This window comes from Poecilia latipinna, unplaced genomic scaffold, assembly GCF_001443285.1.
Source record: "Poecilia latipinna isolate Pla-1442-1.1 unplaced genomic scaffold, P_latipinna-1.0 Scaffold3453, whole genome shotgun sequence".
NCBI classification, from domain to species: Eukaryota; Metazoa; Chordata; class Actinopteri; order Cyprinodontiformes; family Poeciliidae; genus Poecilia; species Poecilia latipinna.
In genome coordinates this window covers 34673-47056 of record NW_015116069.1, presented here as the reverse complement: position 1 = coordinate 47056, position 12384 = coordinate 34673, and the positions used below count along the sequence as shown (strand labels likewise).

The 12384-nt window shown below is 40.8% G+C and overlaps 2 protein-coding genes across 4 annotated transcripts; both read right to left on the bottom strand.

The window, feature by feature from the left end:
- Positions 1-895: 895 nt before the first annotated feature.
- On the bottom strand, positions 896-1396 carry LOC106941013 (nardilysin-like). The gene is made up of 2 exons (XM_015023923.1): positions 1267-1396; positions 896-1092 (listed from the first exon to the last, which is right to left on the bottom strand). The coding sequence occupies exons 1-2, from the start codon at positions 1319-1321 to the stop codon at positions 911-913; spliced, it is 237 nt and encodes a 78-aa protein (XP_014879409.1). The 5' UTR covers positions 1322-1396; the 3' UTR covers positions 896-910.
- Positions 1397-1490: 94 nt separating this feature from the next.
- LOC106941012 (nardilysin-like) lies at positions 1491-12022 on the bottom strand. Of its 3 annotated transcripts, none has more exons than XM_015023920.1 (7): positions 11921-12022; positions 11199-11519; positions 9245-9491; positions 7058-7087; positions 6015-6096; positions 2461-2614; positions 1491-1620 (listed from the first exon to the last, which is right to left on the bottom strand). In XM_015023920.1, the coding sequence occupies exons 2-7, from the start codon at positions 11372-11374 to the stop codon at positions 1506-1508; spliced, it is 804 nt and encodes a 267-aa protein (XP_014879406.1). In that variant the 5' UTR covers positions 11375-11519; positions 11921-12022; the 3' UTR covers positions 1491-1505. The 3 variants fall into 3 exon arrangements, with proteins under 3 accessions (XP_014879406.1, XP_014879407.1, XP_014879408.1); XM_015023921.1 differs by lacking the exon at positions 11921-12022 and adding an exon at positions 11655-11914; XM_015023922.1 differs by lacking the exon at positions 7058-7087 and having other exon boundaries at positions 11921-12021.
- Between the last annotated feature and the right edge of the window lie 362 nt (positions 12023-12384).

The following is a 12384-nucleotide window of genomic DNA, read 5'->3' as shown; positions in this document are numbered from 1 at the left end:
CTCATCACACCATGTGAACCTGACAACAACACAAACAATGTGATGTTTTAAAACTACACACAGCATCCTTAGTTAGAATTTTGACTTTTGCTTTAAGAGCAACTCTGTTTTCAATATTTCCATGAGGAGAACAATAAATAGTGTTTATGGTTTAGAACAAGGGCTTCTAGACTGCATGCAGTGAGCGCTTTACAGCCAAAAACACTGCTGAGTTTAGTCATGCTTTTTCACCACCACTATAAAGTTTATGAAGTATTTGTAATAAAGTTTTAAGTTTATTACCTACTCCTGCTTACCATCAAAATGAATAAAACATTATGTTTTCCCTACTGCTATAACGCAAATTATTATCAGGCTTATTCCTTAACAAAAAGGATTTAGCTGCGGAGCGAACATAAAAAAAAAAGAAATTAAGAAATTGTGTGTCGCTCGAAAACACTTGAACTTGATTGTATTACCATGTTCCGATAGTTCTTAGACGTTTTATTGTCTAACACGTTGTCTCCTGCTTTTCTAATTAGGACAACTGTGACACATCTGTTTCAGCCAACACCGCCGTAGATTGAGAAAAACACACGACTCCCAACAGGAAGGGATCATATTTATACTGAGGACCATTAACTCATTGGTTTAATGAGGATGATAGTTCGGAGCACAAAAAAAAATTCAACACTTGTCAATATTTTACTGGAATAAAGTAGTTAATTACCTGCGTGACATTTTCAGCGAAACCCTGAAAATCTGTTGGATAATTTTTATCTGACAGCAATTATCTCCAGCTGGCTGCACATGGATGAAGAGGAACCTTATTTGTGCAAATGCCAGTTTAATTTATGAACCTGCAGATTGCCTTTTTTTTTTCTCAAGGAATCAGTTTGTTTCACCGCATGAAATAAGTTAGAGGATCGAGTTAATTTCTCTTAACTAAATGCGCCTTTATGAATGAAAAACGGGATTGATTTTTCCGACCTTTTGACTGAACAGCCAGAGTCATGTAGTGGGCAGAGTAGTGCTCCTTCCAGAAGGCAAACAGACGCTTGTACACGTTGATCTTTTTCTTCTTCGGCTCATGCTTCAGTGTCTCAGCGTTACCTAGAATGGATTAACAAGAACCAAAGATAGTTTCGGGGCAGCAAAGATTGAATGCAGAGAGATGAAGCTGGAAAATTGGCGTTTTATTCACCACACCTGTGTGTTATTGCTGCACATTCTCCAAGGAGGCCCAGTGTGTGTTAAGTGTCCCAGTGGTGGTTTTTCCAGACTTACCCCAGCAGAACTTGCCCATAGGGTGTCCAGGTTTGGCCAGACTGCCGAACAGCATCTCCTTCCTGTGGGAGTCGGACGGCTTAGCCAGNTGGTACTCTGACAGGAAAAACAAAACACAAACAAGGAGCAGACAAAGGATTTAAAAAAGAAAAGAACACAACAATAGATGGAGTATAAAAGAGCTACATGAGCAGCTGCGATGTTTATAACCCCAAATAGATGAGGTACGATTTATCATCTCAGAACAGAGCAAGGGGTATGCAGCGGCAGAGAGACGCACCGCTGTCAACCGCCTCCACCTCCCTGTTGATGGCGTCTCGGATCATCAGGGGGCAGATAAAGAACTGGGCCCACCTGAGAACAACAAACACCATGCAGAGTTTATATTAGCAGCTTGCTTAGCAAGACATGGAGATAAAAAGAAATGGAGAATTAGTCAAAATCACCAAAGATAAATCGTTAAAATACCAGTGGACACGTGCAACTATTATCACACCATTTGATTTCCGTAAAGCAAACTAAGGTTGTTCAATAGATTGTTTCGAAGGGTGCAGAGAAACAAACTTCTCAGTTTAACAAAAATCATTTTAAATCTAAAGTATGAATAATTTTGGGCTCAACTGTAAGATGGACATGAGTGACTGGATTTAAATGTTGTATTTGCAAATAAAAATACCAATTAGTCCAGTTGTACAAAGCTGCACAAAATTTGTATTTTACATTATAAGGGGGAAAAAATGCAATTAAATTTAAAATACAGATGAGACAATTTGTCTGATAAGATAAAATTATTTTAAAAACTCTGAGCTGCAAACAGCACTGGTCTTTGAGAACACAAAAAAATGTTGTTCCAGATTTTCCTGGCTTGCACATATTTGGGAAGAAAATAACTTCCTAAACATCATCCAAAGTGTGCAAGACACCAACAGATTTTATACTCTAACAGCTGGACAAGGATAGTGCCCACATGTCATTTCAACGCATTGCTAAAATCAAGCAGAATCATGTTTACACGGTGTCTAAATGGCCTCTTTGAATTATCTTCTCCTGCTCTGTTTCTTTCTTTTCTGTTTATCCGTCAGTCAAGCAAAAGCTCTCAATAAGTTCGCCTGTGAAGGGTGACAGCAGCAAAAAAAAAGAAAAGAAAAAAAAAAAAAAACACACAAAGACAAAGGAAATCTCTCGTTTCCAGACCTGTCAAGGGCTTCTTTGAAGCTTTTTCTCTGGACGTCAAATTGGAAGATGGTCCTTTCGCAGTCGGTGGAGGCGTTGTCGCTCCCGCCGTGCTTCTTGAGGAACGCATCAAAGCCGTTTTCTGACGGGTACTTCTCGCTGCCCATGAACACCACTGGAATACAACAAGGAAATCAGATGTGACGGGGAGGAGAAGCGTAAAGTGACTGTACATCAGTGAATGGATAAATAAATAAAATAGCATAAATGAAAAATCCATCACAGCAGCTTTCTGAAAAATGTGTATTTTATTTATGGGTCCTCTTGTTTGCCTGGACAATGAGCCAAGCACAGACACAGCCTGACAACGCATTTCAGAAAATGATAGCTTTGTCTCCCTTCACACGGCTCCAAGCGAAGCTTTGAGCATTTGTTGACAGTTCGGATGACAAACTTTAAAAATAAACATGGGTTTCCTTTATGACTAATGACCTAAGAACAATGTTCAGCTATCTCTGCTGATGGCAGCAATCCTAAAGATGTGTGGCGGTCTGAGTTGCACCAGCTTTATTCTCCCGACTTGTCCTGCTCTTGCGTAATTAAAAGCAGGAGACCATCGTCTACATTACCCGAAGTCCACGCAAATCAAATGATTAGCGGTAAATCACCAATTTACTATACGGACGACACTGCGGAATTGGCCCAATTTTAAGGTTTTGAAATTATCTCCTAAATCTGACAGTGCAATGTTCAGTCCACTGTCCAAAAAATGGAAAGCGTGTGACAAATGTTCCAAGAGACTTAGCTGTGAACCAAAAATTGGCAGGGCAAAGAGAGGATTAATCAGACAATCTGCCAGCCGACAAGGTGACTTCTAAAGGAAATTGAATATACTGGATTTTACTGAGGGCTGTGAGAGTAAAAGGGGGTGAAGATACAAATGCATGCCACAATTTTTAGGCGTTTAACATGCAAAAACATTTAAGAACCAGGTGTCGTTTTCCCTCCGCTTCACAATTATTCACCACTTTTGTCCATCAGATAACCAGCTGTTTAGTATGTGTGATCGAGGCCACCATGACCTCCGATGTGAACTGAACCTAAACTGACAGGCTGAGGAAGGAGAGACGTTCAGACAGGAGGAGGTGTGCTGGAAACCTCACCCAAGTTACTGGGCTTTGTTCATCCACTGCAGAATACAGCGCAAAAAGTAAGTAAATGTAATAATTAATGATACTACAAACTACGATGATGCATTTATCATGTGCTGCGATCAACAGCAGATCTGAATCTTTTAAAAAGTCAAAATCCAGACGAGGGCTGGGCATTTTGTCAGATATTTTTGGATTGATTATCGTTTGTTGTGGAAAAACGTCTTATCGTGATAAGAATTTTGATTTTTCATTGTCTCGATAAATTTCAATTAATGACATCAAATAAAAAAGCAAAACTGACAACACCGTCAGAAATGTTGTTTTTTTTAAATCATTTTCTCCACTGTTTGCTCAACAAGAACATCAATAAATGCCAGTAAATTAGAAAGAATGTGCAATTTGTGCAGGTTAGTGCTATAAATCACATTTCTTAAATAAATGGCGTCCTGAAGAAGCCTATTTTATAAGGGAATGTTTTTCAATAACAGTATTTGTGTTCTTGAGTATTGCACCTTTTTTAACTATCCAATAAAGCAGCAATAAATATCATATTTTTTTATTGTTATCACAAAAGTACCACAAAACATTGTGGTAAGAGTCCATATTGTCCAGACCTAAATTTCCTTAAGGACCCACTGAACACAGTCTTAGTGTCCAGTCTGTTAAAGCTTGAGCTATTCAGCAAAAATGGAAGTTAGGGATGTCTGCTTCTTCTTCTGCTGCTGCTGCTGCTTCAAAGCTGACAGGTATGCAGAAAGTCTTGCAGCTGTAATTGTAGCAAATTATATTTTACAAAGTTTTGACTCTGGGGGAATCATACATATGAATACCACGTGTTTCAGATGGGGCTGCACAGTGGCGCAGTTGGTAGAGCTGTTGAAGGTTCTGGGTTCGATTCCCAGCCCCGGTCTTTCTGCGTGGAGTTTGCATGTTCTCCCTGTGCATGCGTGGGTTTTCTTCGCGTACTCCGGTTTCCTCCCACAGTCCAAAAACATGACTGTCAGGTTAATTGGCCTCTCCAAATTGCCCCAAGGTGTGAGTGTGTGTATGTATGGCTGTTTGTCTCTGTGTTGCCCTGCGACAGACTGGCGACCTGTCCAGGGTGACCCCGCCTCTCGCCCGGAACGTTAGCTGGAGATGGGCACCAGCAACCCTCCCGACCCCACTGAGGGACAAGGGTGTAAGAAAATGGATGGATGGATGGTGTTTCAGACGTACCCATCAAAGCTTTTAAAACATCTTTCTTGATCATGCTACATCTTATCCAATTAACTGAAGAGTATGTCTGCATAGTGGAAATTCTTTCAAAAGGCACCATAAGTCTCGACAGCTGACGACAATGCTTAATGTAAATCCAGCCTTACTGACGATTTTTGACTTTTTCTAAAATGGTTTCTTACATTTTATACCTCATGTATTAGATGGGGGGGATTTTTTTTATTTTTTGCAGGTAATGAGTTGAATGGAAATAAAAGCAGCAGAGAAAAGTGGGTCAAAAAAAGCCTAAAAGAAAATTTTATGTCCTTTGTCCCCCTCCACACACTGAATGACCATGGCTTCAGGAGAGGGTTATTCTGGGAGCTGTCACATCCCGTTAACGGATCTTGAACGTGACAAAATAAGAAAACAAGGCACGCACAACAAAGAAACAAAAACGCATTAAAACATCGGGATCAGTGGCAACATTAAAAGAGCGATGGTAGAATGTATTTATAGAAAATGTAGCCTCCGATCTTCCTAAGGCACGGTTAGCTGCGCTGTCTTCCCACAACCTCGTCACCCGTTCTACTGAGGCTGGAGAAACACAGGACGGAAAAGCCCTGAGGGCGAACATTCAGCAAAGAAGAGTTGACATTTTACACAAGGATCTGACGCTGGTTTGCAGTGCCAGGCCCTACAGATGTGTTCTAAAGATGGACTATCTGAACTAGATAATAACTCAAGAAAAAAAAAAGAAAACACACACACACAGAAAAAAAAAGCCTCAAAAGCAAAACTGTACGCACAAGACGATAACTCTCCAGTCTCTATATTCAAAGCATATCTATGAAAATAAAATGCTTTGAATGTAGCAGCAGAAAAATATGTGTCAGGGCTAACTTTCACTTCAAAGAAAAAGGTTTACTTAAAAAAATAAATAAATAAAGGAAGGAAGAAAGGAAGCACTGAGACTCCTTTCTTCCACAATTTGGATTAATTGACTAAATCTCACAATAACCTCATTCAGTTAGGAGCTTTTCTCATCCAAATATTATTTGGTTTGAAAAGTCCCGATCGGTGGTGTGGATAAAATCTACAGAATCCACCGTTCCAAGTTACCTTTTTCACATCGAATCAGCCCTTTAATTGTCCCATCTCGGTTTTGTATCAAGGCGCTGAAAAGGAGGAACTCGATTGGACTCTCCGGCGTTAATTACTCACTGTGCTCCAGAAAGTGAGCGAGGCCTGGGAGGTCGCTGGGGTCGCTGAAGCTGCCCACGCCGACACACAGAGCCGCTGCAGACTTAAACACAGAGAAATCAAATTATCTTTGAGACTTGTCCTGATTGTCAGAGAAATGTGACTGTTAAATAACTACAAGCAACGCAGTTGCAGAGAAGAACAAAAGAGACACAACGGTAATGGGAGCAGGGGAAAAGAATGTAGTCGCATCATTTGCTGCTATGTATCATAGCATGCATTCATTTTATTTTCTCATTGAGTGATCCCATGTTGGTTATATGCGGTTTCACTGCATAATGCATTAGATAGCATGTTCACTTTTGTTCTATTATGCATTTGAACTGTTCTTTTTCCAGAGGATTCATTATTCAGTTCTTTGTATTTCCATGCAGCTCAAAGCACTTTACAAAACAAAGTGATCCAATATAAAGAAAGTAAACCCAACACTTTCCGATTTTAAAAGTAGGTCAAATTAATTGACACCCATTCCCATTTGACCCAAGTTACAGAACAAAGCAGTCAAATTTAGTTCATAATGCCAGCTGGTGAAACGGCATAAGGAAGTCAAGTTATTGTTTGACTTTGCAGGAATCCAATCCTGATCAAGCACGAGGTGACAGTGGAAAGGAATGACTTTTTTTCACAGCCCATTAATATTTGATTGCATATCCCAACTTGACCACAGGCTTCGGGTAAACATCGACAAGCTTTTGGTATAACTTCGGCCTCATATGTTACCAATTCTCCAATCAGAAACAGTAGCCCAACCTTAAAAGTTACCTCTAACGATGTAAGCCAGCCAAACTCACTTTTAATGCGTCTTTGGGATCACTGTTGTGCTTGAACACAAAACAGTGAAGTTAGTTTAACATGAGCAGGAGAGAAGTTCCTTCTCAAAACTCAACACCTTTAAGTTTGACTAAAATTTGCAGCTGCAATAAAAAAAAAATAAAAGGCTAAATGTCATCTGAAGAAGTAACATCTGGTTAAATTACAGGGATAAAGCAACTTGGGCACTCTACCTGGAAGAATGCTGATCTGTCTGTAATTCCCTAAAAAACATTAATTCAAATATTAGAGTGCAAGTACTGATGTATAATTCACACATATGCACTAGGGAAAATCTTCAAAAATAAAAATAAAACGAGTGTACCCTAGTCTTGATTGCTGTATTTTCAGTAAAGTAAAAAAAAAAAAAAAAACACTTACAAGTTCACATCCAAAAGAAATAAAACCCAAAACATATTTCTCGCATATTGCATCATCATGCCAGCCACAAAACACAGCATGTTAAAATTCTTACAAGAGGTCCTCTGCAAACTTGTTATTTTTGTCACATTTTACGGATAAACCGAATGTCTGACTTTACCTCTAAGTTAAGAAATACAGTAATATGGCAATTTATATTCATGGTTTAAGGGTAGAGACCAAAAGTGCAGTTTTTTGTTGTTTTTTTTTGGCCTGGTAAAAATTCATCCAATGTTCTAGATAAGCAACTTAAATTAATTCAAAAATGTAGTTTCCTCTAATTAGCAGTTAGGAAGCAGTGTTGGGTCTGAGAGGAGACAGAACTGGTTTCAGGTATGGCTGTCAGGTGAAAAAAAAAGAAACTTGAGGTTCAGGTTGTTGTTTTTTTTTGTGGAATCTGCAAAACAATATTGAAATCTGTGTCTTTAAAGCTTTGACCACATTTTCAATGTTATTTTGTTTCATTGATTCACTGTTCAGAGCAATTTCGCCCTGGAAGAGTCGGCTGTTGTTTTTCAAACAAGTATCTAAATGGACTTGTTGAATTATGCATTAGGAAGTTTCACTTTATTGGACCCTCTGCGGGAATTTAAAGAAATACTTTGAACTTTGAGAGACAACAAGAAACGAGCTGAAAGCTGCTGACAAGTTGAGCAAGATGCAAACTTACTAGGTCTTCACCGGAAATGGCACCAAAAGTTTCTTTTATCAGCAGATAAGCTCTAGTTTGTTGCTAATTTTATGTGGAATAACTATTTTTAAATGGCAAAAATCTCTGAATACTAAAAACATAGAACATGAATAAATCATAATCAGCCTTTCTATTGTTTTTTTTCTAAAGCAGCAGATAAATAACTATCAGTAAAAAGCCTGGTAACCTTGTATTATACATGGATGACGGTGTGTCATCTGAATCCCCAGAGTCCAGTGGACTGGTATTGTTCATAGGACACAGACTGTTCACTGGATAAATATAAAATGACCTTTTTAACAGGAATATGTCAAAGCAAAGGATGGGCATCAATTAGCAACACAGAGAAAGGCACTGCGAGTGTTTTTCATGCAAATATCTATGCCGGTATCATAGAGCTTCTTAAAGAGACAGAGGCTAATTTCAAGTTGTCCAATTGCAAAGCTCAATTGTGCTATAGAAATAGCACTACGTACCAGGAAAATGCATAGTACCGCTCCTTTAAGTGACGTCTTAAAGCAAAACAGCATGCTGTGGCTAAACTAACTCCACATGGGCTCGTAGGATTTGAGAGCTGCGTCAGACGATGTACCTGGAATAATGTTTTCATGACTACGTTTTTGGAGTGCAACTAATATCCCATGAATAAATGCTAATTAATCAGGTGAAGGAACTGAGAACTGCACAACTACTGGATGGCTTGGTAACATAAAGTTACATCAGGGAACATGCAGACATGCACAACTGTCTAACAAATCTGGTCAGAAAAGGAGAATAATTTGTGTTTTATTTGACAGCTTTCTGAGTTTTGTCACTGCGGTAAATTTCAGCCACACTAGGATAGTGGCAGGTTGCTTTTAAGGCCCTCCAGGGGATGTTGGTTTGCTAGGTATCCAAACTGCTGCATTTGGACGTCTGGTCAGACTTTACTGTAATTACTGGAAATGTTACCATATACACCTCAACTTCATGAAACTGAATTCAAACTGCAGACTCTTGTAACATTCCTTTAGCTTTGGGTTCATATTTTATTCACTCTTCTGAAACTTTTGGTTGTCTTCTCTGCTGACTTGTACTCATCCTTTCTCTTTCACTTTTTTTGTTTTTTTTACATAATTTTTTCTTTACTTTGATTTGAATATAAGTGAAAAAAATGAAAGTTGCAAAAATAAACATATCTGCATTTAAAAGAAAACTTAATGGGTGTTGAGCATTTGTACAGCAGGCTACAGTCTAAAAGAGGCTTTTCAGTAAAACACCAGTGTGGTACCTGTTTGTCTGCACTTCCTCTCTTCTTTTTAGCTCCCTTCTTGTCTTCCCTGCCTTCATCCACGTCAGCCTCATCCTCATGCTCCTCCTCATCGTCTTCATCTTCCTCCTCCTCCTCCTCCTCTTCTTCTTCGTCGTCATCATCGTCCCCCTCTTCTTCTTTGTCCAAGTCATCATGTTCTGATACCGCCGGCCCACTGAAGTCAGAGATGAGCAGAGCTGCGAGGCCGTTGTCTAAAACGATGTACCTGAGGAGCATAAAACTGAAGGTAAAAACCACAAGACCACCTTTGGCGAACTCCAACGTCGCAAGTTTCATCGACTTTCTTCTTTCTCTTGTCCGATTTTTAGCGGGGCTGTTAAATCATGTATTACTTTGAAGGCTCCATCTCGAACCCTCTGAGGCTTGTTCTGTGCTTCTTTTTCCGCAGCACATTTTCTGACTACGCACCGCGGCGGCCCGGGGCACCGATGTGTGCTTAAAGCATGAAATCAGATCATCAGAGTGCAATAATAACAATGCACTGATCCAGCTGGAGGAGAAGCTCAATATCATTTGTGGATTGGGGTTAGTAGATCTGGGTCATTTTATCTCTACTTTCACATTTACGAACCAAGAAAATAGCTCTTCTTGATAGATTTCAGTGAATGTGAAATTAAATTAAACACTGTGACTGGGAACAAACTAAAACCCCAGGAGCTTTACCCAGAGGCAGTGTTTGGTTAGGGCTTTATGGCTCGCTGCCCAGGGAAGACTAGTGCCATGGGGCGATAAATTCAGTCAGCTGAGCCCAAACCAAATCTTCTTCCGCTTATTTGCATGTCCTGTCAATGAGGATTTGAAGATCTTTGTGAAATGGAAGGAAAAGGTTGGATGTTAACATACATTTTCAGCTTGACATGAAATGCAACCAAATACTTTCAGAAGTCTTATATTCGGTAACTAAAATCCATCGGCGTGTAATTTAATCTCAGAATAACCACAGCTGTCTCGGTTTGCTGGAGAGCATGAGCACAGCAGACAGGTCGGGCAGAAAGTTGTGGGGAAGTTTAAAGCAGGGTTCGGGTTTCAAAGCAATACCCCGCAGAGCACTGTTTGGTCCGTTGTTTGAAAAAGACGAATTGAACAGAAGAGGAAGGCACGACTTCAAACTTAATGAGACATGGATGTCCTTCTGAAGTGACAGGAGAGCATTACTCAGAGAAGTAACCAGAAGGTCCATGGTGACTCTGAAGGATCTACAGCTCAGACAGGGGATTCTGTTGACAGGATAAATTTTAGTTGCTCCCTTTATGGGAGATTGGCAAAGATAACAGCATTAGTTAGAGCTTGTTGAAAGCCATCTCACAGTTGAGATTACATGCTAAACGTCGTATGTAAAGAAAGACTGACGACAAACATCAACCTGAAGATGTTTTACATCCCAGTTGTAAAACACTGGATGGCAGTTTCATGCTTTTCTTTAACAGGGAAGCTGGTAATTCATAGGACGATTAATGGGGCTAAACATTGATCAATGCCAGGAAAAAAATAAATAAATTTAGAGGCTGCAAAAGACTTGACAGTTGGGTTGGACGTCTACCGTCCATGTGTTTGAATGGAGCAGTCAAATGCCAGACCTAAATCGTCATGTGACGCAGTGCGAGTGTGAACCGCCCAAGTTGTAAATGTAACAAATGTTGCAATTTTGATGCCCAAAAGAACCGAATCTACCAGTCAGTGAGGTGTGAAAACACCGGTCTTTGGATTTGCAAAGATGGAAGAGACTTCTTACAAAGAAAAGTAAAACATCCTTCTGAACAGTATCACCTCAGAGGGGGTTGAATTAAAGTGCATGCCACACTTTTCAGACCAATGTGCTTCTCACTGCTCAGCTGTATTAAGTGCTGGTCTTTCGTCAAAACAGGCAAAGCCGCAGTTCACCAACGAAAACACGTCAGAAAGAGCTTTATACCTGTACTGCTTCGGGTCGCTGGGTGACTTGATGATCTCACGGTCTCCAACATTGTCCTCTCCTCCTCCATCATCTTTTGCACCCCGGCTCTCCTCACAGGAAGCCGGGGCCTCCGCCTGGACCGAGCCCGGAGAGTCAGCCGCCGGGGTGCTACTGGACTTGTTTGTTTGCGGCATCTTCGGCAGAGGTGACGAGGCTTTGGCACAGCGGACTGACAGCAGAGCACGGCTGTAAACAACAGGACAGCTCGCCGTCACTGGGAATTTAGTCGTTAACGCGGCGACACGCCGTGTCAGCCTGAACAGGGCAATGATGAAGACCCTTCGGGCAACAAAAACAAACAGAAATATTGTAAACAAAAGCATTTAACGGGACTTTCTTAATATATATTTATATATGACATGAGGGATAAAGGTGTGAACCTGGGCTGTCACACACACACAAAGCCTAACCTACCAGCACAATGCAGCTATTCACAACGGCTATCTGGGGCTTTCGCCCTTTTCAATTTGGTGTCAGCTAAAACCCAACCGCCCTGAAACAAACCCCACACCTCTGCGCTCCAAAAACACACAATACCGAGGAGGAGATGTAGCTTAGTGTATAAAAAAGCAGCGCCTCTGCTCAGGGTTGAAAGTTAGACGGGTGTAACAACCGCCTGGGAGATCTGTTGGTCAGTAGAAATAACTTTTAACGCCGGCGTGTTTATCATGTATCCATACCTTCCTCCTTGCTGTTAGCAGGACGTCCGCATTATGTCAATTCCGCTTTCCTCAACAAGCAGCGCTGTGATTGGCTGAGAAGATTCCACGACGCGCGCCGATTGGCTGCGCGGAATCAACGGGGCGGGGCTCAAGTGCTCCCACGTGTGCGCCTGGCAGTCAGCGGTGGTTACATTGCAGTGCTCAGAGATGGGACAGGCAGCAGCGACAAGGCGACACCATCTGTTACCTATTATAGATGCCTGATTGAGAATGTCCTGCTTGCCTCTTGTCATAATAAGTTAATGTTATAATTGATCCTTTCGGAATTTAAATCAGCTTGGGGGAGTTGAAGGTGATATAAATGCTGTTGTGAGATGCCCCCCCCCTCCTCCCCTCGCCCCGCACGGAATGAAAGTTAAGCTCTTTCAGATCTTTTCCCCTCCACTTATGCAGTCATATTAGGCCTGGATGCTTTTTTGGCC

Excerpts from the sequence above, each read along its gene's own strand:
- LOC106941012 (XM_015023920.1), bottom strand. The coding sequence starts at position 11,374 with ATGCCGCAAACAAACAAGTCCAGTAGCACCCCGGCGGCTGACTCTCCG. Across the intron at positions 7,088-9,244 it reads GAGGAAGTGCAGACAAACAG|GGAATTACAGACAGATCAGC; the intron begins GTACCACACTGG and ends AATGTTTTTTAG. Across the intron at positions 1,621-2,460 it reads TTCAAAGAAGCCCTTGACAG|GTGGGCCCAGTTCTTTATCT; the intron begins GTCTGGAAACGA and ends TGTTGTTCTCAG.
- LOC106941013 (XM_015023923.1), bottom strand. The coding sequence starts at position 1,321 with ATGCTGTTCGGCAGTCTGGCCAAACCTGGACACCCTATGGGCAAGTTC. Across the intron at positions 1,093-1,266 it reads TATGGGCAAGTTCTGCTGGG|GTAACGCTGAGACACTGAAG; the intron begins GTAAGTCTGGAA and ends AATCCATTCTAG.